Source organism: Bos grunniens, chromosome 7, assembly GCF_055505025.1.
Source record: "Bos grunniens cultivar Pamir isolate PY7600 chromosome 7, Bosgru_T2T1.0, whole genome shotgun sequence".
Lineage (NCBI taxonomy): Eukaryota > Metazoa > Chordata > Mammalia > Artiodactyla > Bovidae > Bos > Bos grunniens.
The window spans coordinates 21,297,272-21,314,628 of record NC_141171.1 but is presented as its reverse complement, the minus strand read 5'-3'; the positions used below and the strand labels follow the sequence as shown (position 1 = coordinate 21,314,628).

Here is a 17,357-nt window from a genome sequence, read left to right as displayed (position 1 = left end):
TGAAACAAAGTGGGGCTTGAAAGAATAATATTTATGCTTGGGGCAAAATTTAAATCATACGTGAATTATCTCTGTGATTTTATCCTCAAGGAAAAGTATTTTTGCTGAAGTCCAGATGGTATATGAAATATTTTACTAAATTTGAATATTATCTTTACCATTTAAAGTTCTTTTTTAACTGTAAATTGTTTCAACATGTGAAAGATCGGATCCAGAAAATCATTATTAAGATCGATAAATATCAGGTTACTAAAAATTATTCTTTCCTATAAGGGGACGGGGCGCTAGGACGTCTCCTCCAAATATCCGTGGCCTTTGTCGCCCAGAGCCGGCTCCAGGAGAAGGGACCCTGACTAGGGCGACGTGGACCACTGTGGAGACGTGGCCCCCGTAAGATTCCGACCCCACCCCCACCTCCACCCCAAAAGCCAGCGCAGAGGTGGGCCGTGGTCTCTAGGCCCGGCTGTGGGGGGGGCGGGGCGAGGTGCGCGCCCCGCGCGTTCCAGGCGCCACGGCGGCCCCGCCTCCTCCGCGCGTCCGCAGAGCTTGGCAACGGAACGGGGCGGGACCCGAAGCATTCTTCCAATCCAAGGCGCCGCCCCAACTCGTGTACCTCGCCGCTTGCCAATCAGACGCCGAGAGGGGCGGGCACACCTGGGTTTCCCGGTGGCTCCGCACCCTCGTGCGGCCGCGTTCCCGCGGCGTGGGGGCGTGGCCTGAGCGCGTTGTCTATAAAGGTGGGCGGCGACGGCGGCGCCATTTTGCGAACGGCGAGCAGCGGCGGCGGCGCGGAGAAGCGCAGCGGAGGTTTTGCTGGTTTCGGACCCCAGCGGCCGGATGGTGAAATCCTCCCTGCAGCGGATCCTCAACAGCCACTGCTTCGCCAGAGAGAAGGAAGGGGATAAACCCAGCGCCACCGTCCACGCCACCCGCACCATGCCGCTCCTTAGCCTGCACAGCCGCGGAGGCCGCAGCAGCGAGAGGTAAGCGCCCCGCCCCCGCCCGAAGCTTCCAGAAGCGGCGCCGCGCAGGCCCGCAGGGGGCAGGCCTCGGGGCGCCGCGGAAGTCCGGGGAGCGCGAGGTCCGCCCCTTTGTCGAGGCCACAATCGTACTGGGGGCGGGGTGGGGGCGGGGCGGACCCGAAGCGGGCGGAGGGGCCTCTGATTGGATTGAGGGGCTTCCAGGGTACCTGGTCGAATTGAGGTGTGGGGCGGGGGCAAACACGGCGGTTTCCGTTTGGATTGGGGGAAGCTTCCAGGGTCCCTGGTTGGGTTTGGGGGACACCAGAGTTAACGGCCCGTTTTAGAGGCGCGAGGGTCGGGTTTGCGGGGCGGCTAGACTTGAGGGGCGAGGTCAGGCCCACGGATCCGGGGAATGTGGAGTTTGCGGGCGGACAAGCCCAGCGGAGTAGCCTTTCTCACGGGACGGCGGCCGCCCTGGCGATCTCTTTATAGCCCCGAGGACGCGCGGAGTCGGATAGCGCCACGTAGACGGCGCCCGGGGCCCTTATCAGGGTGAATGCCGGATCGCCCTTCCCCCGGAGGACTGCTGTGCCAGGAGTGGTTGTGGCTAGGGACGGGGGTTCAGGGGGGCCGCGCTCGGCGCGGAGCGCGAGCTCTTTGATGAAGGGGACCCCGGATGGGAACCGAGGAAAATGGAGGCGACTTTGGGGCTTGTTTACGCTGCTCAGCAAATGGCTGCTGGCATTGCCGGCTGCGCGATTGTGAAAATCTCCCCCGGGGCCGAGGGCCCTTTGCCGAGATGACGCAACCGGAGGCCGCGGGGAGCGCGCGGGAGGGCGTCTCCGCGGGCCGGGCCTCGCAGCACCGGCGGGGGCACTGATCGGGCTCCACGTCTCCAGGCAAGTGAAGAGATCGCCGCAGGGACAGCTTCTGCGGACGGACAGGTCAGATCCCTAAGAAAAGCTTGCTGGAGCTTCAGGTCGGCTACAGACCGCACAGTGGGAAAGGGGAAGCTGGAGCGCTGGGCTTAGAAATGGGAAGTAGAACTTGACGCAGGATTGGGTGGGGCGGCACTTCGTGCCAGTCGTGAGATGGTTAAAGGGCAAAAGCCCCCCCCGACCCCGGGAACAGGTGGGTCTTTAAGCAGCGTATCACCTGAGGCGTCTGGTTTGAGTGGCCACTTGTTTCTGTGATTGTTTTAGCTGCCCCGCCGCCGGATGTTGATTTTTGCGCTCAGTGTGAACATTGCCCTTGGAAAAGGGAGACAAGGTCCCTGGTGGACTTGGGCTCTGGAAGGCCTTGACCTTCAGTTTGGCCGTATTGGGACCCCAGGCCCTGTTGGCAAAGGCCGCGGGGTCTCCTTCCAGTGCTGCTCACCTGCTGTCTCCTCCAGTTCCAGGGTCTCCATCAACTGCTGTAGTAACCTGGGTCCAGGGCCTCGGTGGTGCTCCTGATGTCCCTCACCCACCCCTGAAGATCCCAGGTGGGCGAGGGAATAGTCAGAGGGATCACAATCTTTCAGCTAATTTATTTTACTCTGTAAGTATGCTCCTTCCTCTGGACTCCTGGGGACCTGAGCTGGGGGGAATGTGGTCAGACCCAGAGCGCCTGCCTCTGAGCAGACGGCAATCATTTGTGCACTTGTTATGTGCTGGGAGCTCTCTTTCTGGTTTTACCCAGTGCTCTGAGCTCAAGATAGAAGGAACAAAGGTGCGAGGCACTGCCCAGGCAGCTCATGATAGCACCTTAGCCTGGAGCTCTCTGTGGTCTTGGGCAGAGCTGCTGCTGCTCAGAGGCCTCCGTAGCCAACATCAGCACTGGGTTGTGGGGGTGTGTGAAAGGTCATTTCGGTGCTTTTCTGGGTTGTCAGGGTAGCCAAGGGAAAGATCCCCAACCTGTGAAGGTTGGTGTTTATGGTTGAATGTGGTTTTTTTCCCCTGCAGGATAATCGGCTGAATGTAACAGAGGAACTAACGTCTAATAACAAGACGAGGATTTTTAATGTCCAGTCCAGGCTCACAGAGGCCAAACATATTAACTGGAGAGCGGTGCTGAGCAACAGCTGCCTCTACGTCGAGATCCCGGGCGGCGCTCTGCCCGAGGGGAGCAAAGACAGGTGAGGGCCAGCCTGTGTGCGAGGAGGAGGGAGGCCTGAGCCAGGGGACAGGTGGGTGGTTCATGTTCAGCCTGCATGAGGAGGAGGGAGGCCTGAGCCAGGGGACGGACGGGTGGTTCATGTTCAGCCTGCATGCGAGGTTCATGTTCTGGGAACCAGTGGACCAGCTGTTAGCACCCGAGGGGTGAGGGGAGGGGGTGTTACTGCTGGCCTCAGGTAGATGGGGCCAGGGCCACCCCATGGTGTCTAGGAATGTCCCCTTGAGTGATGTGGCTCCAGTGTAAGCAGTGCTGGAGGTGACCCTGGATTAGACCTGGGAGAGATTGGTGTTCAGACAGGAGTGGAAGAATCAGGCTGGGGCCCCGGTAGGGGTGCGGGCGGGCAGCTCCTGATGCTGGAACTTTAGCTTCGCAGTTCTTCTTGAGTTTGCTGAAGAGCAGCTCCATGTTGACCACGTCTTCATTTGCTTCCACAAGAACCGCGATGATCGAGGTAGGTTGACTGCCTTCCTCAGATTCTCCAGGGGGTGAGAGGAGCGGGGAGGCCAGGCAAGGAGGTGGAGCCCATGGAGTCCAGGACTCAGGCCTTGGTCTCCAGACCCTGGGCCCTGAGTGTGGACAGGAGTTCTGACTTAATTGTATCTCTTCTGTGTCTCTTCTGCAGCCGCCTTGCTCCGTACCTTCAGCTTTTTGGGCTTTGAGATTGTGAGACCGGGGCATCCCCTTGTCCCCAAGAGACCCGACGCTTGCTTCATGGCCTACACGTTTGAGAGAGAGTCCTCGGGTGAGGAGGAGTAGTGTGACGACCCTGGGGCCACTCAGGGGCCTCAGTTGCAGTCCCTTGCGTGTGTGCTTTGCGCCGTGCCTGGTGCGGGTGGTGTGATCAACTGCGCTGACCAGCGTCAGCCTGCTCACCTGCTGGTTTGTCCGCATGTTGTAATTGTGCAAATAAACGCTCACTCCAAATTAGCCGTGTATTTCTTGAAGTTTAATATTGTGTTTGTGATACTGAAGTATTTGCTTTAATTCTAAATAAAAGTTTATATTTTACTTTTTTATTGCTGGTTTAAGATGATTCAGATTATCCTTGTACTTTGAGGAGTTTCTTATTTGAAAGTCTTTTTGGAACAGTCTTAGTTCTCTTAACTTGGAAAGATAGGTATTAATCTACCGTTCTATTGCTCTCAGAAATCCAAATAAAAGTGATTATCCCTCTTAAGACCTGTGTTGGCTCGATGGTGTTGATGGGCTCTGGGGCCAAGGGAGTAGGGGCCTTGGGCTTGCCAGGGGCTGAGGGAGGTGCGCAAGCAAGAGTCTTGAGCCAAGTAAGGGCCTGGTGTCACTCTGGCCACAGCCAGCTCAACCCAGAGCTCCAGCTGGGTACCTCCATACCTCATCTTCCTGCCACCCCTGGGCAGATGGTAGCCCGCCCCACCCTGCCTGCCACTCCCCTTTCCCCAGAGCCCTTCCCTGGAGTGACTGAGGCAGGCTGGAGTGGCCTGGTTCCAGGCTGAAGCTGTTTACTGGGCCTTGAGAAGTGGACCAGGGCAGGGCCTGAGTGGGGCTTTCCCAGGGGAGAAGGGGAAGGAAGGGGTGGGTGTTTGGCTGTGGGCATCCTCAGCCCTCATGGTGTCTTGCTGGGGAGGGAACTCTGCTGGTGGGCCTTCTGGCCAGAGCAGAGGTGGGGTCTGAGGAAGTCAGAAGGCAAAGACCCTGCAGTGGTGTGGGTGCTGTGCTTAGTTGCCCAGCTGTCATGGGGTACAACTGTGTGACCCCATGGGAGACCCTCTGCTAGACTCCTCTGTTCATAGGGATTCTCCAGGCAAGAATACTGGAGTGGGTTGCCATGCCCTTCTTCAAGGGATCTTCCCTACCTAGGGGTTGAACCAAGGTCTCCCACATTGTGGGCAGATTCTTTACCATCTGAGCCACCAGGGAAGGGTGGAGGTAAGTGGGTGGCTGAAGGCCGAAGACAGCAGCCCTGCAGCGCCACCTGCTGGCTGAATCTGGGGTTGTGCCCTGCAGGTTGACAAATAGGTTGCAAAGCAGGTATCTTAGAAGAGTTCAGAGGGATTCAAGTATATCTGGGGGTTGGGTGGGATATTCGGTTACCTGGTTGATGATGGAGTCGGCTTTCAAAGGTCTGAAGAGAGGGCTGGACACACTGCAGTCTGTGGGCAGGGCACAGGCAGAGAAAGGGCTTTGGGGTTGGGGTGCTGGAGGACGTACAGGAGTCTGAAGCAGAGCATAGCGGGGAGATACATCAGCAGAAGGAACAATGGGTAAGGTCTGGAGGCCAGAAAGCACCTACATAGAGGGGTGATGTGGCAGGAGAGGGCCGGACAGCATGCGGAGCCTTCAGACGAACCCCTTGTGTTTTGAAGGCACTAGGGAGCCATGGGAGAGGTCTGAGCAGGAGAGGAACCAGGTCATACCTGGGGTTAGAAAGTTCCCCCCAGCATTGCCATGGCTGGTAAAGGGGTATGACGAGATCCTGGACAAGGGCATTGAGACCCCTCAGAGCTCCTGTATCTACTTTTCAGAGGTACAAATTGAAACTTCCTCCTCATTCTCTCCCTCAGGTCCCTGATGAGTCTGTAAACAACTTTGTTTATTCTATCATTCTATGCTATTAAACACATAGTGTGTGTTAAGTATGGGCAGGGCCTCAGAACTCAACCTGATGGGTGAGATGAACAGGTGACAAAGAGATGAATGAATAAATGCAGGTGGTTACAAGTGCTTTGGTGGGAAGCAGGGCCAGGAGCTGGAGAGCGCCCAGGAGGGTCAACTTTATTTGCTTAAAAGAGGTGAGATTCAGCAAGTCCGGCAGAGGAAACAGCCAGTGCAAAGATTTGGTGGCTGGACAGAATTTAGTGTCACAGAGGGGGAGCAAGGAGGCCATAGTGGGTGGAGGGAGTAGGGGGGTGGGCATGGGAACCAGGGGAGCATATGGGCAGGTGAGCTCAGGCCCTGCTGGGGTGGGCTGGCTGTCTCAGGTTCCAGGGACCTCTCTCCCCATGGAAGCCCCCAGCAGTTCTTGACAAGCTGTTGACAGTTCACACCACCATCCTCAGCACAAGGGCAGGCTCCAGGGCCTTTGGGAGGAGTGTCCACATTGCCACGGACACAGTGACCATCAGACCGTAGTACCACAAGGGCACCTGGTTTCTACTGGAAGGTGGTGGGGAAGAATTCCAATCACTGGGAGAGGCATGAACTGGCAGTGATCGCACACCAGGATGGGCTGCTCTGAAAGCCTCTACGAGCACTGGTCATTAGGTCCCAGCCCTGGAAGGGGGGCAACTGCATACTTGGGGGTAGTAAGAGGGATTGGGCCTAATTTCCCAACTGCATTCTCTGCTGGCCTGTTGGTCCCTTCTGAAAGGGGGCATCCACCCTATGATGGATTCACCAGCCACCAGTTCCAGCCCTGGGAGGTTGAGGGGGGGGCGGGGCCTGCCACTTGGAGGGGTCCTGGAACAGGTGCATCACTCACGGGCAGGGTCAGTCCCACAGCAGACTGAGGGCGAGGTCCACTGAGGCCGCTGTGGCCTCCATCAGGTATTCACAGCAGAGCCAGTCCTCCAGACCGGGCACCTCCCCACCCACGGCCCGCTCAGCCAGGTGCAGGACCAGCATGGTTCGGCGCACCTGCAGCCAGGACCCCAGTGGGGTTCCGTGGCTGCGCAGCTCTGGTCCAGGCCCCCAGAGCAGCGCCTGCAGCGCACCGCGTGTCCGGGCCGCTGAGGGCCGCACACGGGTCAGCTGGGCCGCCAGGCGCTCCAGGCCTGCGGCCACGGGTGTGGCCAAGGGCGCTCCAGGGCCAAGCAGCTCTCGGAACAGGCGGCTCAGCTGCCGCGCGTGGATGCCGGGGGTGCCGGGAGGCCGCGGGCGAACGCATCCAAAGTCTGCCAGCAGCAGGCGCGGGGGCCCGGTGGCCATGCAGCCCCGAGGCGCCACCAGCAGCATGTTCTCAGGCCGCAGCTCGGCCAGGGCCGCGCCCCGTGCCTCCAGGCGCTCTAGGGCAGCGCTCAGCTGCAGCAGCAGCAGGGCCACAGTTTTCGTGAACTCCTCCGGTGGCCGAGCACCTGCCTCCACAAGCCACTGGGCCACAGTGAGCTCTGGCACCTCGGCCACCAGCACCACGCAGCCGCTCCAGGGCGCCTCAGGCAGTGAACCCTCGGGCAACAGGCCACACAGCCCCTGGAGGTTGAAATGTGGGCGTAGAGAGACCTGTAGCTCCAGGCCCCAGGTGTGGGTCTCCTCAGCTCCTGGCTTGGGCACCTGTGGGACAGAGGGGGCCTTCAGAGCCTGACCACAGAGCCCCTCCACCCTGAAAACCAGCATAGCTTGCCCAGAGGCTCTACCTGTTCTGAAACCTTCCCACCCACCGCAACTTGCCCCACTATGGCTGATCACTCCAGAAGCAAGGTTCTTGTTAATTCAGATATTATTCGCCAACATGATTTAAGGAAAACTACACCTGGGAGGATGGTGCTATGGGTCTTCCCTGGTAGCTCAGTTGGTAAAGAATCTGCCTGCAATGTGGGAGACCCAGGTTTGACACCTGGGTCGAGGAAGATTCCCTGCAGAATGGAATGGCTACCCACTCCAGTATTCTTGTCTGGAGAATCCCATGGACAGAGGAGCCTGGTGGGCCACAGTCCATGGGTTTTCAGAGTCAGACACGACTGAGTGACTAACACTAACAGTACACCAGGGAGGAGGTGTTTAACGGTTAAAGTTTCCAGCCTGCCAAAGGGTGTCCATCACTTGTACTTGCCACTTGGTAAGGAGGAAGATGACAGCAAAGGAGCTGGAGCTGGGCTGTCAGTAGAAATACAGCTCAGGTCACAGTGTAATTCAAAATTTCCAGGAGCCACATTTTAAAAAGTGAAAAGAAACAGGTGAAAGTAACTCTTTCTTCTTCCTCTTCTTTTTAATATTCACTAGTTTAATTTTTTAGATTCTATATATAATTGAAAACATACAGGATTTGTCTTTTATTTCACTAAGTATAATACCCTCCTGTGGTGTTGGAGAAGACTCTTGAGAGTCCCTTGGACAGCAAGGAGATCAAACCAGTCAATCCTAAAGGAAATCAGTCCTGACTATTCACTGAAAGGACTGATGCTGATGCTGAAGCTCCAATACCTTGGCCACCTGATTCGAAGAACTGACTAATGAAAAAGACCCTGATGCTAGGAAAGATTAAAGGCAGGAGGAGAAGGAGACAACAGAGGATGAGACGGTTGGATGGCATCACTGACTCGGTGGACATGAGTGTGAGCAAGCTCCAGGAGTTGGTGATGAACAGGGAAGTCTGGCATGATGCAGTTCATGGATGGGGTCACAAAGAGTCAGATACAACTGAGCGACTGAACTGAACTGATAATACCCTCCAGGTTCATCTATGTTGCAAATGGCAAAATTACATTCTTTTTTATGGCAGATTAGTAGTAGTCCATTGTATATATATTCCACATCTTCTGTTGATGGACACTTAGGTTGCTTCCATGTCTTGGCTATTGTAAATAATGTTGCTGTGAACATTGGGGGCACATATATATTTTCTAATGAGTGTTTTTGTTTTTTTCTAGATATATACTCAGGATTAGAGTTGTGGATTATATGCAGTTCTATTTTTAGTTTTCTGAGGAACTTCTAAACTGTTTTCCACAGTGGCCACATCATTTACATTCCCAGCAACAGTGTACAGGATTCTCTTTTCTCCACATCCTTGCCAACATTTGTTATCTGTGGTCTTTTTGATGATGGTCATTCTGACAAATGTGAGGTGATACCTCCTTATGGTTTTGCTTTACATTTCTGTTTAGTGATGTTGAGCATCTTTTCATTTGCTTGTTGACAGTCTGTATGTCTTCTCTGGAAAAATGTCTCTTCAGGTCTTCTGCCTAATTTTTCATTAGCTTTTTTTTTTTTTTTAATGGAGTTGTATGAGCTTGAAAATAACTTTAATAATCTATTTTATTTAATCCAACATTCCCAGAATATTATCATTCAACAGGTCATCAATAAAAAAGATATTAATGAGATGTTTTTACACAATTGTTATTGATACTAAATCTTTGAGACCTGGTGTATATTTGGCACTCAGAGCACATCTCAGTCAGGACCAACCCCATTTCAAGTGCTCAGAAGTCACCCATGGCCAGCAGCTGCAGTACTGGTCAGCAAAGCTCCTTCTAGAAAGTAGGAGAACATCAACTCCGGAGATTACATTTGAATCACTTTGGGGCAGGGGTTAAAAAGCACAGGTGCTGAAGTAGGGCACTGGGAGTGTGTATTTTAAAAATAAAGTCCCTTGGGACTTCTCTGGTGGTCCAGTGGTTAGGACTCCAAGCCTCCAGTGCAGGAGGTTCGGGTTCAATTCCTGGTTGGGGAACTAAGATCCCCCATGCCATGTGGCACGGCCAAAAAACCCCCAAAACAACCAACACGACAACTCTTCAGGGGCCTCTAAGATGGAACGAGGATCAAGCTGTCAATGAAAGAACTCACAGCTAGCAACAACTTACTCCCTCCACACTCCCATCTGTAAAATGGGTTCATAATAGCACAATCTGTCAAATGGGTGAGGTTCCTCCAAAATGGTGACATATCTGACTCTTGGTGGTCACATTTATTTGACAGGAATCTTTTTTTTTTTTTTCTTGATGGTGCATAAAACAGAAGCACCTTATAATAAAATATGGTAATGCTTGCATGAGGATTAGCTGAATGAAAGTGTTTAAATCTCCTTAGAACAGCACAGGACATGAAGGAACAGTGCTCAGTACATTTTGTTGAAGATGTTGATGATGGAAAGTGGTATCTATCAGCTGGCAGTGGGTTTCTAGCGTCAGAATTTACTGGGTAGTGAGTTCAAAGGCAGACTCCTGGGGACTTCCAGTGTTTAAGACTCCTAACTTCTACTACAGGCGGTGCGGGTTCAATCCCTGGTTGGGGAACTAAGATCCCACATGTCCCGTGGCAGGAGAAAAAAAAAAAAGAAAGCAGACTCCTGAGCCCCTGAGAGGCGTGGGGAGATTTTAACAAGACTCCCGGGTGACTCGAATGTAGGTGGCCCCACACCTTAGAAACGTGATTCCTAGGACTAACGGTGTTAGTTGCAAAATAAGCAATTAGGCCGGAGAAGAAAGGGCCCTAGGTTATGCCTTGGAGGGGAAATTGGGGAAACCTCCGAGGGGCGGGGCGGGGGCGGGGCTCACCTTGGCAGCCAGGAGGTGCCACGCCTCCTCATGCACGCGCACCACGCGGTAGTAGAGGGCGTCCCCGCTCTCCACACAGGGCGAGCTGTCCAGGAGGCGAAAGCCGTGCTCTGGCCGGCAGGGGCCTGGGCGGCCCCCCAGGAGCCGGGTGTGAAGCCGGGCGTGCACGGAGCGGAGACCCTCCAGCTGCCGGGCCTCTAGAGCTGCGTGCACGGCCTCCGGGTGGTGCAGATCGTGGAGGGAGAGGCCCAGTTCGGTGTCCAGCGAACTGAAGGATGGCTCTGCAGGCGGCTGGGCTGGCCTCGCCCTGTCGTCGCCTGCCTGGCTCTCATCCACACTGCGGGACCCCACAAGGGGCTTCCGAGGCGGCCCTGCTCGAGTGAGGCTGGGGCTGGAGGCTTTGTGGGTGGGCAGCGATTGGGTCCTGGTGAGGGTCTTCTTGGGCAGGGGTGGGGGCAGGGGCTGCGGGTCAGTTGCGGGGGGCTCAGATGTCCGTGGGCGGCAGGCCTTGGAGGGCATCAGGTGGGTGCGGACCTCACCTGGAAGGGGGGAAGCAGTGGGGGAAGGGCGTGAGGACACGGGAAGTGGGTGCCCAGGACTCTACCCTAGGCCGTAATTCCTTCATCTCTAAAATGGAAAAAATGGGGACTTCTCTGGTGGTGCAGTGGTTAAGACTCCGTGTTGCTCCTGCAGGGGGCGCTGGTTCCATCCCTGAGCGGGAAATAAGATTCCCACATGCAACGGAAGTGGGATCGGGGTAGCCAAAAAAATGTTTTTTTGACTGGAAAAAAATAGGGAGTTCCTAGGTGGTCCAGCGGTTAGGACTCAGCGCTATCACTTCTGGGGCCGGGGTTCAATCCCTGGTCAGGAAACTGAGATCTCACAAAACCGCACTGCACCGCCAAAAAAAGAAAATACCAACGCTCAACTACCTTATGCCCTACGAGTTAAGGATGCCATCTCCAATTTGCAAATAAGGAAACAAAGCTTCAGAGGAGTGACCAGTCAGTGGCAGAGAAACATCCGGCCCCCACTTTCCTGTGTGGTTCTGGGCAGGTGACTGAGCCTCTCTGAGCTCCAGTTTCCTCATTTTTAGAAGCTGGCGATCCATTTTTTTTTTTTTTTAACAAAGAGTTTTATTAAAATAGTTAAAAAGCTGCTATAGGAGACTTCCCTGGTGGTCCAGTGGCTAAGACTCTGTGCTCCCAATGCAGGGGGCCCAGAACTAGCCAGGGAACTAGCTCCCACATGTCGCAACTACAACCCAGCACAACCAAATAAATAAATATTTTTTAAAAGCTGCTATAATTGAGTTAAATGATTCCTTAGATGGTAATGAAAGACCCAACCTTCCTGTTCTGGCTGCCCTACCGGCCACCTGTCCAACCGCCCACCCAAGGCCCCTCCCAGGCTCTCACCAAGGTTGCTGTAGGTGTGCTGTGCTGAACAGGTGGGGGTGTTGGCCCCAGGCATCTTGGTGGGTGGCTCCAGGTTGCTCATGCTGCTGGGGGAAGGTCAGAGTGGATGGCATGTGTGTGAGGGTCCCCCTGCTGTGTGGCCCTTGGGAGGGTTGCTTGACCTCTCTGGGTGAATGTCGCCCATCAACCTTTCAGGGCTGCAGAAAGGACCTTGAACTCTTATGATAGAGACAAAATGTCCAGCTGGGAGGGCAAGACATCTAGGGGGCAGGGGTAGCATCTGGGACACGGTGACAATACCCAGGGACCCGTACTTAGGCCTTGTCCGCAGAGCTCAGCCTCCTCAAGTGGTCGTCAACAGCAGCCTGACCCCTAGCCCTGCCCCACCTAGATTCTAGGTCACCCCAGCCTTGAAAAGCACCTGCTTCCACCCAGCGCCCGCCTCAGCCCCCCTCCAGGAGCGCCCTACCTTCAGGACTGGCTTGACCTCGGGGCAGGAGGGCCCTTGAGGACCAACTCCCAATAGCTGCAGCTCCTGGCCTCCTGGACTGTCTGACCGGTCCCTGCAGTGAACCGGAAACGCCAGGGCAACTGTTAGACCACAGGCCCAGACGGGAGGGGGCCTTTCTGCAGTACTTCCCCATGAAGGCTGCTGGGCTCCAGGACTGAAAGCTGATGGGAGGAGAAGGGAAGACGGGCCGAGATCCTGAAGGTTACACGAGTTGGGCGGCCGAGAGGACCGAGCCCTGAGAGGTTGAAGGGAATCAAGGCTTTTAAGACCCCCCACCTTTGGGGAGGCAGGGAACCTCAGAAGTGAAGGTTCAAGGAGAAATTCAGCCAGATGACTTTTCCTCTGTGGTTTTCACTTCCTCCAAAGCCACTTCCCCTTCTGCAGGATCATCTGAGAAGCCCCCAGAATGCATGCCCCCACTCCCCACCCATCCCAGGACCTTGGCACGTACTGCTCCATTTGAGCCCCAGTTCTGTAATTTGCTCTGTGACTTTGGGCCAGTCACCACTCCTTCTGTGTTCCAGCAAATAGAGAAAAATGGCTCCTGTTTGCTGTCTCCAGCCACACTAGTTGGATTTGTTTTTTAAATTTAGTCAAGTCACTTCCCTTTCCCCCGCCACCTTAATGCATTGATTTAGAAAAAGACATTTGATAATAGAATTACCATACATAGAAAATCAAGAAATGGTGAAAATCCAGGGAAAGCCAGACAGTGTGAAATTCTAGCTTAAGTACATGCTGTCTAAACTGTCTGAGGGCCTGAGGCTTACCTTACCTGCTCGGAGGCGTGAGTGGCCTCTCTCTGAAACCCAGCCTCTTCCCCTCTGTAGAGGAAGAACCAAGAAGTCACTGCGGTTGAGAAGATGCAAAGACATTTTTGTTTTGTAGTCAGAGCATCTTCCATGCTGAGTTTGTCCTGCCCCATCTCATTTCCCTTAGAGGGCTGGAGTCCACGCAGGGTCACACAGCAGGTCCAGGATGGGCTGAGAGGTCTACAGGCCGTTACTGGGTGCCCCCTGGGTGTGGGGAAGGAGACAAATCCATCTCATGGAATCCCCCACATTTGGGGCCACACTGACCTGCTGACCTTCAGCATTTCCAGTGTGAGGGTCTGTGACTTGATTCAATATTTTTTCTTTACTGGCACTCAGCTTCTGTAATTCACAGAATGGATGTTCTCTATCTTTAATCCATGGGGCAGCCTGTGATTTGGGTGGATTTCAGAATCATGCAGTGGGAGGACCGTGAGCTTGCAGAAGGGTCTGTGAATTATGCCGGACAAGGATTCCACAAATCCCAGCCTGTTTCAGGCGGACCAGAAGGGACCAAAGGTACTGAGGAAATGGCCTCCTCACTGCCCAAACCCCTGCTGATTACCAGTTCTTATTCTTCCCTTCATAAGACCCTGGGGCAGGGGGAGGGGTAGTCACTCAGCCAGGCCTTGGCTCCAATCCAGGATTAATTAGGGTGAGGCAAGCAAGACACTCACTTTAGGCACAGAATTTAAGGTGATGCCAACAAAACAAAACAGCCCAGTAATCAAGATAAATAACGTTTTTGTTGTTGCTGTTCGTCACTAAGTCGGGTCTGACTCTTTGCAACCCTATGGACTGCAGCATGCCAGGCTTCCCTGTCCTTCACTATCTCCCTGACGTTGCTCAGATTCATGTCCATTGAGTTGGTGATGCTATCTAAACATCTCGTCCTGTCGCTCCCTTCTCCTCCTGCCTTCAATCTTTCCCAGGATCAGGATCTTTTCCAATGAGTCTGCTCTTCCCATCAGGTGGCCAAAGTATTGAAGCTTCGGCTTCAGCAGCAGTCCTTCCAATGAATATTCAGGGTTGATTTCCTTTAGGATTATCTGGTTTGATCTCTTTGTTGTCCAAGGGACTCTCAACAGTCTTTTCCAGCACCACAATTCAAAGGCATCAGTTCTTTGGTGCTCAGCCTTCTTTATGGTCCAACTCTCACATCCATACATGACTACTGGAAAAACCATAGCTTTGACTATAGGCACTTTTGTTGGCAGAGTGATGTCTTAAATAACATTGTAATATAATATTAAAAAAAAAACTTATTTGCAGACTGTGGCCCTTGGGCTGGTGGCTATTTTTGTAAATAAAGTTTTGTTGGAATGAGGGCCAGCACAAGGGTGTGAGGAGTGAGGCAGGGTCATGCCAAGGCAGAGTGGATCTTTATTCAAAAGAATGGTATTCTGTCCATTGTGGACTTGGGGCATGAATTGATTCCATTTGTTGATTATTGATCTTTTTAAAAAATTATTTTTATTTTGAAATTTTACTTGGCTGCGTCAGGTCTTGGTTGCAGCACACGGGTCTTCATTGCTTAATGTCGGGTCTTTTCTTGTGGCTCGTGGACTCTCTGGTTGTGGTGTTCATGTTCAGTAGTTTCGGCGTTCAGGCTTAGCTGCCCTGTGGCATGTGGGATCTTAGTTTCCTGACCAGGGATGGAACGTGCATCCCCTGCATTGCAAGGTAGATTCTTAACCACTGAACCACCAGGGAGATCCCTAGACTATTGATCTTGATGACTGAGATCTGGGCACCCCCTTAAATTTTATGCTCAGGGTTACTCATCTCACCCTGGGGTGGGGTAGGGGAAAGCTGGCAGAGGGGCCAGGGTGGAACAAACAGTGACACCCCCGGGGACTTCTCCACTCAGGACAGGCAGGGTTGGGGGGAACTAGTGTCTGGGACCCCCTCAAAAAGGCCCCCCCTTGGAGTGGGTGGGGGGCTTTGTGGTGAAGGAGAGCAGTTGCCTGCTAACATCTGTTCAGCACCCCAACATGCCCAACACCCCGTCGAGCCCCAATGGACAGTCCTCCCCTTCAGCCTAGAAATGGGGAATGCCTGCCTCAGCTCACCCTCAAATGTGACCTCCGTGTGTGTGACCCCCACAGTGGCCCTGTCTGGCTACCCCAGCTCGGGGTCAGGCCCTCTGCAGATCCTAAAGCTGTTCTTCTATTTGAAGAGTATTTTTGGAGCACTGCAGGAGCTGAGGCCAAATTCCCTGCATCCCTGGCATTGCCCAGAGCAGGGTTCTGGATGCCAGATGCTCCCGAATTTTCCATGACTTGGCATTTCTGAGAAAAATGCCTCAGTTTTGGTGGCAGGCAGGGTTACAGTCCCCAAAGGCGTCCATCTCCAGGACCTGTGAACATGTTATGTGGCATGACAGGGGGAAATGAAGGTTGCAGATTAGATGAGGATGGGAGTGACCCTGGATTCCTTGGGGGGTCCTTATAAGAGGGATGGGGAGGGTCAGAGGCAGAGAGAGACGGGAGATGCTGTGTTGCTGGCTGTGAGGATGGAAGACAAGGCTGTGAGCCAGGGATGCGGTGCCTCTAGAAGCTGGAAAAGGCAGGAGCCTCTGGCAGGAACCAACTCCAATCCATTTTAGACTTCTGAGCCCCAGAGCTGTTGAATGACAAATCTCGGTTGTTGTAAGCCATTAAGTTTTGTCACAGCGGCTGTAGGAAGCTCATACAGTTCCCTGCATGAAAGAGGACCACAATCCTCCAGTTTATGGATGTGCACACTGCACAGAGAGGGGGCGTGACTTCCCCCAGGGCACACAGCACTCAGGCCGCAGACACCCCTCTGAGGGGCCCCGCCTTGGGTTTCTGGCCACCAACTGGATGAGGCCCCTTCTGTTGTCCTTGGACACCTGAGGAAGGAGTACCCCTCAGCTGCATCCCAAAGATAAGACAGGATTCAGGAAACCCTGGATCTTGTACCTGGTTTGAACCAGGGACTCAGGTGGCCCCTGTGGATGAGGAAACCGAGGCACAGGAGGAGGCAGTCTTTCACCTGCCTTTACTGCAGCACGATAGGGGAGATGAGGCCCCAAGGGAGGGTCCTACGGCCCAGCCTGCCCACTCCTTCCTGACTTCTTGGAAATCAGGCTTGGAGGGGTTGCCCCAGAGTGCCCCCACATTCCCTTTTCTGGTTCTGTCTCCTGCGGGGTAGGAAGGCAGTTTCTTCCCATGTTCAAATGAAGCACCTGAGGTCCTGGGACTGTTCTGTTGGTCCAGTGGCTAAGACTCTGCACTTCCAATGCAGGGGACCCAGGTTCAATCCCTGGTCAGGGAACTAGATCCCATATGCTGCAACTAAAGGTCTCGCTTGCTGCAATGAAGATGGAAGATCCCGCGTGCTGCCACCAAGACCTGGTGCAGCCCAATAAATAAATATTTTAAAAAAGAAAGAAACCAAGGCCCAGAGAGTGATCCTGGGGTGTGAGAGGCTGCCCTTGGCCATAGTTTCTGCTGGGTGCCCTCAGGCCACCTCCATCCAGAAATATTAATGGCAGAGGCCTCCAGGGCCCAGCAGGGTTTGAGCCCTGACATCAGCCTCTGTGCTCTGCTGTCCCCATCCATCAGGAGCGGGGGGGGGGGGGGGGGGGGGAGGGTCTCTTCAGCCCCAGGGCAGGAAGCCACCAGCTCCAGAGTCACAATGGGGAGGGCCTAAGTCTGCACCTCCTTTCTTCCTTTCCTCCCAGCCGCTTGGCTCTTCCCCTGGATCCAGCTCAGGGCAGGAGTTTCCTTGGACAGCTTGGTCTCACTGGCCCCTCTCAGCACCCTACTTATTATCCCTGGCTGGAGACTCTGGGTAGGCTTGACCCTCCCTTTGCCCATCTGTAAAATGGGGTTATAATCTTCCCTCATAATTCAGTCAGTAAAGAATCTGCCTGCAAGGCAGGAGACCAGGTTTGATTCTTGGGTTGGGAAGATTCCCTGGAGAAGGAAATGGCAACCCACTCCAGTATTCTTGCCTGGAGAATCCCATGGACAGAGGAGCTTGGCAGGCTAGAGTCCATGGGGTTGCAAGAGTCAGCCACGACTTAGCTAGTAAATCACCACCACCAAAATGGGGTCAGAGCAGTACCCAGCTCAGAGGGGAGTGAACACAGGCAGCGCTGGAAACTGCACGAACACTCCTGAAGTGTGACCTCCAACCTCATCACACGGTTCATTCTCCACAAACACCCTGTTACTCAGGGTCAGCTTTGGTGCTGAAGCTAGGCAGCTCCCCCAGGGACCCCAGAAACCCCTACTTCCTTTCCCTGCTCTTCCCATAAAAAGAAAGCTCCGAAG

The 17,357-nt window shown here is 54.1% G+C and overlaps 2 protein-coding genes across 3 annotated transcripts; one reads left to right on the top strand and one right to left on the bottom strand.

Moving 5' to 3' along the window:
- The first annotated feature begins 763 nt into the window (after positions 1–763).
- OAZ1 (ornithine decarboxylase antizyme 1) lies at positions 764–4,296 on the top strand. Its single transcript, XM_086410297.1, is given in 6 exon segments — positions 764–983; positions 2,356–2,413; positions 2,415–2,501; positions 2,906–3,078; positions 3,485–3,570; positions 3,742–4,296. Coding segments are annotated over 6 exon segments (684 nt in total). The 5' UTR covers positions 764–837; the 3' UTR covers positions 3,876–4,296.
- A 1,740-nt stretch (positions 4,297–6,036) lies between these two features.
- Positions 6,037–12,339, bottom strand: PEAK3 (PEAK family member 3). Of its 2 annotated transcripts, none has more exons than XM_086410294.1 (4): positions 12,200–12,339; positions 11,731–11,816; positions 10,313–10,851; positions 6,037–7,364 (listed from the first exon to the last, which is right to left on the bottom strand). In XM_086410294.1, exons 2-4 carry the CDS (start codon positions 11,810–11,812, stop codon positions 6,585–6,587), a joined length of 1,401 nt encoding a protein of 466 aa, XP_086266420.1. In that variant the 5' UTR covers positions 11,813–11,816; positions 12,200–12,339; the 3' UTR covers positions 6,037–6,584. The 2 variants fall into 2 exon arrangements, with proteins under 2 accessions (XP_086266420.1, XP_086266421.1); XM_086410295.1 differs by having other exon boundaries at positions 11,731–11,813; positions 12,200–12,287.
- Positions 12,340–17,357: the final 5,018 nt, after the last annotated feature.

Excerpts from the sequence above, each read along its gene's own strand:
- PEAK3 (XM_086410294.1), bottom strand. The coding sequence starts at position 11,812 with ATGAGCAACCTGGAGCCACCCACCAAGATGCCTGGGGCCAACACCCCC. Across the intron at positions 10,852-11,730 it reads GCACACCTACAGCAACCTTG|GTGAGGTCCGCACCCACCTG; the intron begins GTGAGAGCCTGG and ends CCCCCCTTCCAG. Across the intron at positions 7,365-10,312 it reads GGCACCTCCTGGCTGCCAAG|GTGCCCAAGCCAGGAGCTGA; the intron begins GTGAGCCCCGCC and ends TCTGTCCCACAG.